General features: G+C 41.5%; 1 protein-coding gene across 1 annotated transcript in view; it reads left to right on the forward strand.

Moving 5' to 3' along the window:
* The window catches only part of c5 (complement component 5), a 37,430-nt gene that overhangs the window by 11,187 nt on the left and 12,772 nt on the right, over positions 1 to 13,471 (forward strand). Inside the window, exons 16-25 of the mRNA XM_044197442.1 lie at positions 40 to 105; positions 3,413 to 3,604; positions 6,011 to 6,095; positions 6,808 to 6,890; positions 7,777 to 7,916; positions 8,124 to 8,351; positions 9,228 to 9,288; positions 9,412 to 9,501; positions 10,819 to 11,031; positions 11,114 to 11,189. Of these exons, the coding sequence (XP_044053377.1) occupies positions 40 to 105; positions 3,413 to 3,604; positions 6,011 to 6,095; positions 6,808 to 6,890; positions 7,777 to 7,916; positions 8,124 to 8,351; positions 9,228 to 9,288; positions 9,412 to 9,501; positions 10,819 to 11,031; positions 11,114 to 11,189 (1,234 nt within the window). The remainder of the gene's footprint in view (positions 1 to 39; positions 106 to 3,412; positions 3,605 to 6,010; positions 6,096 to 6,807; positions 6,891 to 7,776; positions 7,917 to 8,123; positions 8,352 to 9,227; positions 9,289 to 9,411; positions 9,502 to 10,818; positions 11,032 to 11,113; positions 11,190 to 13,471) is intronic.

Raw genomic sequence — 13,471 nt, forward strand, 5'->3', positions numbered from 1 at the left:
CTGTTTTGGAAGTGGCTGAATTAATATGTCTGTGTGCAGTTGAGGCGTGCACAGCAGCGGTGCGTCCAAAGCGAGCTCTGACTGAAGAGGAGAAGATAAAGAAAGGTGAGACTCCACCTGTCAGTCATTTCTCTGGAGTTTAGGTTCATGAAGCCAAATTCAAGAATACATTTCCTGTTTCGGTTTCCAGTTGTGGCCAGTTCCAGCAGACTCACAGGTTCATCTTTGTGAATGTTTAACTGGTGAATTTGCACGCTTGGCCACAGAAGCAGTTTGTTGTTTTGAAGAACCGTATTGGCTCCAATATAAGAACCTGATCATAAGTCAACTCTTCAGACACCCATTTTTAAAAAAAGACTTTTTGGAGACACAAGATTCTACGAGACTAGTCCAGAGACACTAACAGATGCCTCATCTGGACGCATTTTCTCTCGTAAAAGTGAAACATTAACTTCAGACTTAACTTCAACTTAATTAACAGACAAACATTTCAACGCTATTGTGTCATCAGAGTCAAAATGGACAAAGACAAATACGCATAAGGTCAAGCTAGAACAGGTGTACATCTGTCATTGGATAATTGGTTGAACAGGATTTCAAATCCATTGGATAATGGACATGTTTTTATAAGTGATTATACTAGATGGATGCAGCAGTTTTCTGCCTCCGTTTTGTTTTCAGGTTGTCCGTCTGACCCGTTCTCGTGAACGCGACATCTCAGGATCGCCTGGAAGGAATTTCTTCAAATTTGCGTCCACTTGGACTCAAGGATGAACTAGAATTAACTAGAGTTAGAATTTGGTGGTCAGAGGTCAAGGTTACTGTGACCTCACAAAACACGTTATTGGCCATAACTCAAGAATTGATGCAGTAATTATAACAACACAAATGTTTAATCCGAAACAACCATGAAGTGATGACATTTTTTACCGCAAAGGTCAATTTCACTGTGCCTGGGAACGTCCTGGATCTGGTCGGGCCAATCAAAGCCGTGTATCTAATATGGGGCGGGTCTGATACAATGACTGACAGAGGAGCGTTACCAGTCCAGATATGAAGTCACATGTCACACGTTTAGCTGCTCTGATTGGTTGATACAGCGAAAGGCACCAGGCTCCCGAACCTCAGATCAAACTGTCAGACTGGGCGGTGCTGATCAAATATGAATCAGAATCAGAAATACTTTATTGATCCCCGAGGGGAAACTCTATCAGCTAGCTAGCAGCTCACTGTCACGTCAGTGCACACAGGAATAGAAGCACTAAGCAAAAAATATAATACACTATAATACAGGTGAGAAAATAAATTAAGTACCAAGTGGGTATAAGTATAAAATAAAATAATAAAATAAAATAAGTGTGAAGTATCGATTGATGATAATAATACGGTATAAGGTAATAGTGCATGAACTGCCAAGTTAAGTGTAGCTTATTAAGATTATAATGAGACGAGGATATTGCACAGCAATAGAAGTATGAGTAATATCAATATCAATAAATAGCGAATTTTAAACTGAAAAGAGTATATTGCACAGGAGTATTAACACAGAATATTACACAATTATGTCAAGTATGGCAGAGATGTAATGATCAATGTCCAGTTTAATGACTTAGGGTCATACAGACTGACACTTAAAGGGAGGAGTTAGAGAGTCTGATGGCCACAGGCAGGAATGACTTCCTGTGGCGCTCTGTGGTGCATTGTGGGGGGATGAGTCTTCCGCTGAAGGTGCTCCTTTGTTTGACCAGCACGTCGCGACGCTGTCCAAGATGGTGTGTAGTTTGGCCAGCATCCTCCTCTCTGACACCACCGCCAGAGAGTCCAGCTCCACCCCTCACCGGCCTTACGGATCAGTTTGTTGAGTCTGTTGGCGTCCGCTACCCTCAGTCTGCTGCCCTCAGTCTGCTGCCCCAGCATGCAACAGCATACAGGACAGCACTGGCCACCACTCATAACCACCAGACTCATAAAACATCTTCAGCATTGTCCGGCAGATGCTGAAGGAGCTCAGCCTCCTCAGAAAACAGAGGCGGCTCTGGCCCTTCCTGTAAACAGCTTGAGTGTTCTTAGCCCAGTCCAGTTTATTGTCTATGTGTACTCCCAGGTACTTGTAATCATGGGAACCAGGTTCTGTTACTGCGTTGCCTATTTCTCAAATGTTTTCAGAAACACAATTTAGTGTACTGTTTAGCTGTGATCTGAGAAAATTTGTGACCAGGCCGCCATTTTTTTCCTGCTTGAAAACGAACCAAGCACCACCCCAACTTGCACGTGTCGCTCAGCATGTTTTGTTGCTGTGATTGGTTGTAGGTCTTTCCATCTGCGCCCGATAACGCCCCTTGGAAATCGAAAATGAACTGAGGGGTTTCAGACTGATACGCATTTGCGAATTAGTCTTGCGATTTCGAGCGTCATTGGAATCACGTGACTGCAAACAACGAATCGGAGCACGTCTAGCTAATCATGACCCTGTGAGTGAGTGAGTAAGTTTCACCTAGAGCTCAAAGAGGCTTTGCATCTAAAAATGCCAGGAGAAAACAAGAGCAGCACATTTTGTGTAGCTATACTCTATAAGAATCCATCTTTACATTGTAATCAAGTACATGTTTAGCCAATATATCTATGATTAATCAGTTCAACAATGTACATTCACTGGAATCACACATATGTATCACCAATATAGTGCTAACTTCCATTTAGCCAAAAAATACACTTTATTCCTTTTATTCAAGTATTACATATATGAGTCTGGACAGATGTGGCTGTAAACTGTAACTTCACTGGTTGACGGGGGTAAACAACCGCGGTGCGGTAACTCTAGTTTAGTTAACTTTAAGATATATATGTGTAATATTTGGCTGTGGCACCTGGTCACTGGCTGTGGCATCTCCTACCCTTCAATCCATTGTCCAATAGATGATTGTTGTTTACGTTGTTGTGTTTGTGTTGTTCTTTAAACGTTGTTTACGTGTTGTTCTTTATAATAGACTTGGAGAAACTCACTAGACTAGCAACATTAAGGCTACAAACAACCAACCAACAAACAACCCATGATGCACCACTGTCTGTATGTCAATATTAAACATGAATATTTGTTGTTGTGAAAACGTTCTCGAATATAACACGACCCCACTTTTTCAAACATAATTTCCCCCCAAAAATATTGTCTTATATTTGGGCCAATACATTATTAAGCAGTCATTATTCTACAGCATTGTTTCATGCAATGTTACACTATAAACGACAGCATTGTTCTGACATCACTTTACAGTTTGGAACGCTCTGCTCAATATGTTTGTACTGACTACATTGAACCCGTGACGTTACATCCTTTTTTGGTGTAGAGTGTGGGGCAATATAATTGAACATATGGAGTAACAGTAGGTAACAGTGTGTCTTTCTCTCTGTCCAGCTGAGAGTTACGGTCCGCTGAAGACGTGCTGTGAACAGGGGATGAAGTACATCCCAAAGAGTGTGACCTGCCTTCAGTTCGCCCAGCAGACCTATCGTAAGCATCCTCGCTGCAGACAGGTCTTCAGAGCCTGCTGTGAGTTCATCCAGCAGCACTTAGACCAGGACCAGAACATCATCCTGGGACGCAACGGTCAGTTTAGACTCATCACATCACACCCAAACACACACTGACAGACTGATGTCACAGCACAGGACTTCTAGATAAAGAGAAGTCATCAACACTTCCATCAAATTAGTTGCCTCTTGTGGCCATTAGACACCAAACTGCAGAGATGTTAAAAACCTGAAGGTGGTGGTGGCATTATTTAGCTATGCTAGCTGCTATTGTGCTATGCTAACATTAGCATGGATCAGCTGTACCCATATAAACATGGTAATGTAGACTTGAGTCTAAAGCCCTGTTCGGACTGGATTTATTGAGTTTATTGATTTATCGAGTTCTCTTTTTTTAACCTCACCTGCTCTGGTCAGTGATTTTAATCCCGTCAGGAGCGACGTCCGGGGGGAGAGCTGCTTTTCCATCTACTTATTTTATTTTTTTATCAGCTCAGTGTGAAATTTGACTTTTTTGGTGAAAAATATACACACTAGGTCTGTGGCAAGAGGGAGCTGTATAATACCTACTGTATGAGGAGGACTGCCTACTAAGTAAGGATGTGTTCAGCTGTTTGGTTGATGATGTCCTTGATATTGTTAATGCTTCCCTCCTCTCTAGAATCTTCCCCACATCAATCATCTCAAACATGCGATTGTTACACCGCTGTTGAAAAAGAGTAATCTTGATCCATTTGTTTATGAGAACTATAGACCAATCTCAAACCTTCCATTCCTGGGAAATACATTACATACTGTATGTCATTTAACAACTTGTTTGATCTTTACCGCTCTGGTTTTAGAGTTAACCACAGCACAGAAACTGTCAGTAACCTTAAAATTAGCTCAGACAACCATAAAGTCTCTGTCTCTCATACTTCTCGACCTCAGTGCAGCCTTCGGTACTGTTGACCATTTAATTCTTCCTCAGCGCTTTGAACACTGTTTAGCCCTGAGAGGCACAGTTCTGAACTGGCTTTCATCTTATCTCACTGGAAGATCTTTCTCTGTGTCTACTGGCAACTTTGAATCAGATGAAGTCTGCTTTACATATGGAGTCCCACAAGGGTCAATTCTTGGTCCACTGCTGTTGTATATGTAACTTGTCTATGCTCCCACTTGGGCCCATCATCAGCAATACAACATTTCATATCACATATGCTGATGACACACAGTTATACATATCTGTTTCTAGCCAAGTGACCTCATCAAGTGCATTGCTGATATCAAGTATTGGATGGCCAAAAACGTTTTACAGCTAAATGAGGACAAAACAGAGATTCCTTTAGTAGCTCCCCAGGCTTTGAGGCACCAGATTCATTCTTTGTTATCTCCCCTGTCAGTTAAACCTCTTGCATGCCAAAAACTTGGGTGCGATTTTAGATGCTGGTCTTAATTTCAGGAGCACATATCTAATATCTCCAAGATATATCATCTTAGTAATATATCTAAAGTTAGGTGCTTCCTGTCTCAGTCAGACTCTGAAAAGCTGGTTCATGCTTTTATTTCCAGTAGACTCAATTACTGTAATGTACTTTTTGCTGGACTGACAAAGCAGGTGTTCAATACACTCCTGCTTATTCAGAAAGCTGCAGCCAGAGTTTTAACTAAAACCAAAAGGTTTGAACACATCACTCCTATTTGAAGAATTGATTTTAAAATACTTCTTATTGTTTTTAAAGCTATGAATGGCTTAGCTCCTTCCAACGTCGCTGACATGCTCACTGAATACACACCGGTCAGATCATCAAGTAAAGGTCTCCTCACTATACTAAGAATCAGTTCTAAATCAGCTTATGCTGCCTTCATTCATTATGGTGCTACTCTCTGGATTTCTCTACCACATGAACTAACGTCTGCTACAACACGTGTCTTCTTTTAAAAGCAGACTAAAAACATATCTTTTTTCATAAGCTTTTAGTTAGGTTTAAAGTGTGTGGTTAACGGGTACATTTTTTATCATAGTATCAGTATTTTTATCATTATTATTCCTTTTTTAATAAGAAAGATAACACCTACTTATCTTATTCCATTTTCATTGTAATACCATTTTATCTTGTTTTTATCTCTTACATGTTTCCATATATGTAATACCTCCTTATCTTATATGTTGTTATCTTGTATGTTTTTGTCATGCATGATTTTTGCCTATTTTTCTTGCTTGCTTTTATTTTGAAGCACATTGAGTCTATGCCTGTCGTATGAAATGTGTTATATAAATAAACTTGACTTGACTTTGGACAGCCAGCTATTTCAGTGAGAGCTGGTCACCAGTGGAACAGTCTACCAACACTTATCAGAGACTGTGACACATATCATTCATTTAAAATAAATTTAAAATCATGGTTAAAAGACAATCGTGTGTGTGTGTGTGTGTGTGTGTGTCTGTGTGTGTCTCTGTGTGTGTGTGTGTGTGTGTGTGTGTGTGGGTGTGTGTGTACAGAGTTGGGTGCGGACTTCGACCTGGCTCCTTCTCTGGTGCGGAGCTACTTTCCAGAGAGCTGGATGTGGGAGGTGCAGCCCGTCAGGTGACACAAATCAAACACACCCAGAAGTTTGTTTGTTTGTTTGGACAAAAAGATGAAAAATAAAATCAGTGGTGGAATGTAACTATGTACATTTACTCAAGTGCTGCATTTAAGTACTTGTACTTTACTTGGATCTTTCCTACTTCTACTCCACTACATTTCGCATTACGTTTACATTTGATAGCTTTAGTTACTTTGCAGATTCAGATTACCCAGCAGAATATAAAGTCATTAAAATGAGTTGCACCTTCAGCAGCTGCAACATTAAAGTGATGATTACATTAATGCATCTAGAATTATGATCCAATAATATTATATATATTATTCTGCATAATGAGTACTTTTACTTTTGGTATTTTAAGTACATTTTGATGTGAATATCTTTGTACTTTTACAAGTACAATTTTGAATGTAGGACGTTTACTTGTAGAGTATTTCTGCACTGTGGTATTAGTACTTTTACTGCAGTAAAACATCTGAGTACTTTTTCCCACAAAGTAATGTCAGCCAAAGCCCAGGAACAGTGAAGCGTTGGTCGGTTCTTTGAAGTACTGATGATTTCTGATGAGCCTGGTGTAGAGATTATTAAGCTGAATTTATTGGTTATTAGTTATGATCAAACTAAATGAGGAAAAAAAGAACACTGCAGGGATCTTATATATGTCTTTATTTCAATTCCACCCTTGAATGTTTTTGTATTTTGTGTCTTTAGTCCAGGCCAGACGACAGTCATTAGGCCTCTACCAGACTCTCTCACCACCTGGGAGATCAAGGCCATCGGCATGTTCAAGAACGGTGAGTTTCTTTACATCCTTTATCCTTCTTTAATGTTCAACATGCCTCCCTCTTCCTATTCTCCCTTATTTAATTCCTTAATTTAATCCATCTATTCTCCCATTTGTTCATTTCCATCCATCCTTCCTTCCTGCATCCCCTCATTTCAGTACCTGTATGCCTCTGCAATCCTCATCAGTTTCTTACTTTTCAGCTGCAGGTGTCCGAACTGTTTGATATAAACTACAGGTGTCTAAATTATTTATACTAATTGGTTTCATCAGGTTTTGTCTCAGTACATGTGCAGAAATAGATCTTGTTACATATGTAGGCGTGTTATAGTGGAGCCAGTTATGTTGTTGACATGTAAACATGGCAGACTAAAGAAAACTTAACTGCAGTGCAGAGCTCAATGGATTAGCAGTCCATCACCTTAACCACTCGGCCGCCTCGTCTTTGGTATCTGGTTTTTAAGGTGACCACCCAACTTATCATAGACATAGCTTATCATAACAGTATATCATCGGCGTATAGACACATTTTATGCCGTATGGAGGCTCTCAGTACCGGATACCACTAAAATTACCGTTTTATAGAATTTGTGGTTCAATAAAAAGAGCGAGGAGATAGCGAACATCTTTTCCTTGTTCCTTTTCAATGCTGAAAAGGTTGTATGACATGATCATTGAGGATGAAGAGAAGAGAGGCGGAGCCACACCTGCTTAATAACGTACAGGGGAATTAACTCAAATCCCAAAAGTGGAAGTTAAAAGACAAAATAACGGAGACGGAGCACTTCCTTGATGCTGAAACACAGAAGGTCAATATTGAACTGGAGCTGTCCGACCTTTTTAAACTGAACAGTTTGAATTAAACCTCATGTGTTTGAACTATGTCTCTCCTCCAGGTATTTGTGTTGCGGAGCCGGTTCAGGTGTCGGTCCGTCTGCCAGTCAGTGTGGACGTCCCGCTGCCTTATCAGGTGGTCAGAGGAGAACAGCTGGAGCTCAAAGGCTCAGTGTACAACCAGCAGCCCGACAGCATCAAGGTATCAACCACGCACCACAGTCTACTACATATCCCATGATTCTCTGCCAGTGGCTCGCTGTCAAGGCCTGCTGGGAGCTGTAGTTATGGCGTGCTAACACATTAATGGCTGTTTTATCTTTGGTAGATGACATAGTCTTTGAATAATAAATGTGAAGACAGTGCTTATGTTTCTCCCTCCGTTTCCTCCATCTTGTTTCCTCTTCAGTACTGTGTGACGCTGACAGTCGGCCCGGCACTTTGCCTGCTGCAGTCCCAGCCGGCTGCTGGGGGTCTGCACTCCACCGCCTGCACCTTTAACCGCCTGTCTGCAGGGGAGGTGGGGAAAGTGACCTTCACCCTGCTGGGCCTGGAGCCTGGAGAACACACCCTGACCTTTACTCTGAAGACACGCCAAGGGCGCATAGACATCCTGGAGAAGAAGCTACGAGTGGTGGTCTGTACATGGATGAATAAATGAATGAAGTATGGACTGTAGATATAAACACACACTGAGCCATTTATGGTCAGTGTGTGTTTATATCTACAGTCTGTAGATGCAGATGTCCTGCTGAAATATTCCCCCCCGATAAACATTGATTTGGTGATTTGCAGATAACAAAAGACATCTAGACTTTTCCACCACTGCACTACATTTGGTCAAAAAACTGAAAGTTTTTTAGACATCTAGGTTATATGAAAATGCACCTTAATATATATATTTTTATATTTCATATATACATGAATAAGATATAACAGGGCACTGACTATAAACCTTAAAGCACTTGGTTGGAGTCTGGTGGGGGACCTTTGTTGCATCTTTCTCCCCTCATTTCCTTTCACCTCTCTACTTTCAAATCTCTAATACTGGCATGAAAATGCTTTAAAAAATACTTTAAAAAGGAAAACCATTACCTGCAAAACCCTTAATAATGTTGTTAACTTCATGCTGCCTGCAGAAGTTGGCTCTTTTTTAATTTTCAGTGGGATTGTTGATTAATTTAGTCCATAAATCTGTTACTAGACACTTTCCTTCTAAGGAGCAGTAACATTACCGGCAGATACATAACATTAGTGAAGTAACACCTGTTGCTTATTAGGGCAACAGATCAAACAAGTAAATCAACTTATGAAGAGTTTTAGGCAGTGGTGGATGCGGTTTTTGCAGGGAGAGGTTGTGAGATAGGACCGATGTCGCCATGACGACTTGGATCACTCAGAGGGCACAAACATCAAATTTGTCTAAAAAAATCTGAAACAGGTGTTGAACTGCTTTAAATATTTTGTAAATGTACACCAGGAAATTTACCTTTTCTGTTGGTTGTGTTTCCAGCCTGAAGGACTGAAGAAGGAGGTGTTTTCTGGAGGGAAACTCGACCCACAGGGAATCTACGGTACATTTACTCTGTCTGATCTGCATTACCAGGATCTGTGTGAGGCTGCTCTGCTCTGACAGTAGGTCAGAGTTTGTTGTTGTGTTTGTTGAAGTCACGTCAAGTGTTTTCATGCTGTTGTAGGTTCAGAGAAGAGAACAGTGGAGATAAAGAACAAACTGCCGGCCAACATCGTTCCCAACACAGCCGTAGAGAGAATGCTGACTATCAATGGTAAGACGTGGGAAGGCATGTTGTGGTGCTAAGCTACAGAGCTACCACAGTTAAGCGACAGGAATAACCGGCAGTAACACGTGGATAGGATTTTATGCTTCCATTTTCTAGTTTAGTGATTAAAACCAGAATTGAGGAGGGGTCATGTGATGCGGACAGTGTAAAAGCTGAGCTCCCAGACAAATTATGATATTTGGATATTTCAGAGCCAGGAACTTATTGCTGAAGCAACAGGGCTACATGGTGGCGTGTCTCTGTGATTTATGGCCAAAGACAACAGACGTATTTTATGTATATATCCAAAATCTGCTAGAGCCAGAACCTTGTGGAGCCAAAATGGCAGATACTGAGGATATTGACAGCTTCAGATCATGTGTAATGTTATTACAGGTAATGCATGATGGTCTCTCCAAACATTTCAGAGTTACGTCTTAAAGTCAGTTATTTTTACATCAGTCCCGTTAAAAACAGAGGCATAGTTTCCCACTCTCCATTAATACATTGTGCACGACCTCTCAAAACATCAACAAAAGAATAAAAACATATTCAGGAACCCCACTAACACATCTACACATACAATATAACACGCACACCCAAAGACGCCAACCCAGGTAAGCTCACAGGTAAGTCTACAGTAGTGGTTCTCAAACTTTTTCTGTCACGCCCCCTTCAGAAGCCGAAAACGTTCATGCCCCCAACCCCAGCAACTGAATTTAATTTTTATCAATCATTAACAATACGGCGATTTAAATAAATAAAAGATTCAGGTTAGCGAGATCTTCAGCATCAGAGCACTTTTGTTTGTTTATGTCACCGCATAAATCATATTCATGCAACTTCTGCAAGATCTGCTCAACATCCACATCCATTCAGTTTGATCCCCCAATCCAGGTCTATGACTTAAACCTGCTACCATAATAATCAGAATATCTAAACCCACGGGGATGTCTGTGCACCCGGTTAATACACTCTGCTGTGGAGCCTTACACAAGGACATGATAACTAGTTGCTAGCTAAACGGGAGCAAACTGATGCACAGTTAAGTGAAGCTATCAACAACAATATAAATATTGCTATTACAATTTAAAGAGTGTCAATTTGCGACAAAATGGCGAGGAGAACAAGACTTAAGACTCATTCGAGATCTAAAAATCCTGAATGTCGTAATGAAGAACAACTGGATCTACAGATGCCATGGTAGCCCTGCACAACCCTAGGCCAAGACTACAAGACAGAAGACCAGAACTGGAAGCCTCTATCTCCCCCTGTGGTTTGTCAGTGTAATTACATATTTGATATGTGTGTTTTATGTACCAGGTGAGGTTCTTGGTGACGTCTTGTCAGTGGTGCTCAGCCCCAAAGGCCTGCAACAGCTCGTCAACCTGCCGGCTGGGTCAGCAGAGGCAGAGCTTGGTGGACTCCTCCCCCTGGTCCAGATGTATCTGTACCTGGAGACGACGAGGCACTGGGAAGTCCTGGGAGAAAACATCCAGAAGAGCTCGAAAGATCTGAGACAGAAGATCAGAGAGGGTGAGGAGACACTGATAGTAACCTGAGGAGAGTAATGTACTGTTTACATTACTGTTTATTGACTGTGTGTGTGTGTGTGCAGGTCTGGTCGGTATCAGTTCATTCAGACGTGGAGACTCCAGCTACAGCATGTGGATGAAGAGAGAATCCAGCACCTGGTCAGAACACACACACAGCAATCTTATATCAGACTCCACGATCCTTCTGTCTGTTAACAGTCACTGTGTCAGATTATTATAGAGTCCGAACTTATGGTTTTATTCGTATCTCCTAAATAGGACTTTTAGTGTTGCTATTGGTGATTGCAGATCTTCCACAGAATCTTTGTTTTGTGGAGTACCTCAGGGGTCAGTCCTTGGGCCCCTGCTTTTCTCCATTTACATGTTGCCACATAATCCGCAGACACAATATTAGTTTCCATTTTTACGCAGATGACACACAGCTCTATTTCTCTATCGACCCCACCAGTAACAACCAATTAATCACTCTCAGGGCAAGCCTAAATGAAGTTCAGATCTCAGTTTTTCCTTTTTAATCAGAATCTCTAAGAACCTATCTATCTCCCAAGAACCTGGAAATTGTCATTCATGCATTCATCACATCCCGTCTAGACTACTGTAACTCACTCTACTCAGTCTTAAAGCTCCAGTGTGGAACATTTAGGAGGAGCTATTGGCAGAAATGGAATATAATATTTATAAGTGTATTTTCATTAGTGTATAATCACCTGAAAATAAGAATCGTTGTGTTTTCGTTACCTTAGAAAAAGCCCTTTGTATCTACAGAGGGAGCGGGTCCCCTTCCACGGAGGCCGCCATGTTGCACCGCCATGTTTCTACAGTAGCCCCGAACGGACAAACCAATCACTGGCTCTAGACTGGGCCATCCACGTTTTTCGCGAGTTTTACAGCCACCGTAGTTTCTCCTACACGCCTGGAAGGGGAGGGCGAGGCAAGCAGTATTCAAATGGATGCAAACTGCAATTTCACCGCTAGATGCCACTAAATTGTCCACACTGGAGTTTTAAGCAAACACAACCTTTCCAGACTTCAGTTAATTCAAAATGCTGCTGCCGGACTCCTCACTAATTCTAAAAAAAGAGTAAATATAACCTCAATTTTAACTTCAGTAAATTGGCTTCTAGTGCATTTTAGAATAGATTTTAAGATTTTAATTAGAATTTTTAAGGCCCAGATGGGACTGGCCCCTGCGTATATCAATGCATGTTTAATCCCATATGAAAACACACTTTGTCTAAATGTAGTCTGCGATCCTCCGGCGGGTCCCTTTTAGAGATTCCAAGATCTAGATTGAAAACCAGGAGCGACCGAGCCTTTGCTGTCAGGGCCCCTTCGCTCTGGATTGATTTGCCGGGGGAAATCTTTTAAATCTCTTTTAAACACACACTTTTTAAAATGCGCTTTTACTTAAGTAATTCCTGGCTGTGCATGTCTGAAAACCAATTCTCTTGATATCTTACTCTATATTATTGTTTATTCTTACTTTTATGTTGTGGAACACTTTGTGTTTTGAAAGGTGCTATATAAATAAAATGTATTATTATCATTCCTCTTTCACTTCAACGTGTTTGCAGTTGAAGAGCGCTCTGTGCTCCTATTGGTCAACGTCACCGAACACGTGTTGGAATCTGTCGTACTCTGCGAGAGAAGGCACGAATATTCGGACACGTTCGTCTTTTTGTCGGGACGTCATGAGACGTTTAAAAACGTCAACTGTCACGCCCGACAACTGTCGGGTTGGGTTGATATCATGTAGTCTGAAACCGGCATTAACCTAAACATTATTCTAACATTAACCCTGAAACCGAGTCTGAACGATCAAACAGCCTTTTGGAGACGTGACGACTGGACTGGACGTATTATATTAACCATGATGTTGTACTTTTCGGGGAGAATGTCCACAGAAGTGTCTGGGAAGATTCATCCGGGTCCTGGTACATCCAGAAATGCTAAGTTTCTGTAGAGTCTTAAATACATTTCATCCAAAAGGGCACTTCAGTTCTGACTGAGTCCCAGTTTTTTTATTTCAGGCTTTTTGCCTTTGTTGGATAGGAACTGCTGAAGAGAGAGAGAGAGGGGATGACATGCAGCAAAGGGCCCGGGCCGGCATCGAACCTTATTCAGCCTTAGTACAAGGTGCACGCGCTCTACCAGGTGAGCTACCGGGACGCCCTAACTTCTGTAGGTTCGTTTACACCTCGAGAGTTACATGAGTCCAGGGGTCAGATGTATAAAACTATGTGTAGCTTCACGACTAAAACGACAGAAATATGCAGACGCATTCTTTTCCTCAGATTTCTAAAGCCATGCTCTGTTTTATAAATCTCAGTCATTGTGCAACTGGACGCACGAGCGCGAGCGCCTCGTTTCCCCTCCACGGTGAGACAGAAATGGACGTAGAAACGCTCTTGAACGTCCAT

Source organism: Siniperca chuatsi, linkage group LG5, assembly GCF_020085105.1.
Source record: "Siniperca chuatsi isolate FFG_IHB_CAS linkage group LG5, ASM2008510v1, whole genome shotgun sequence".
NCBI lineage: Eukaryota > Metazoa > Chordata > Actinopteri > Centrarchiformes > Sinipercidae > Siniperca > Siniperca chuatsi.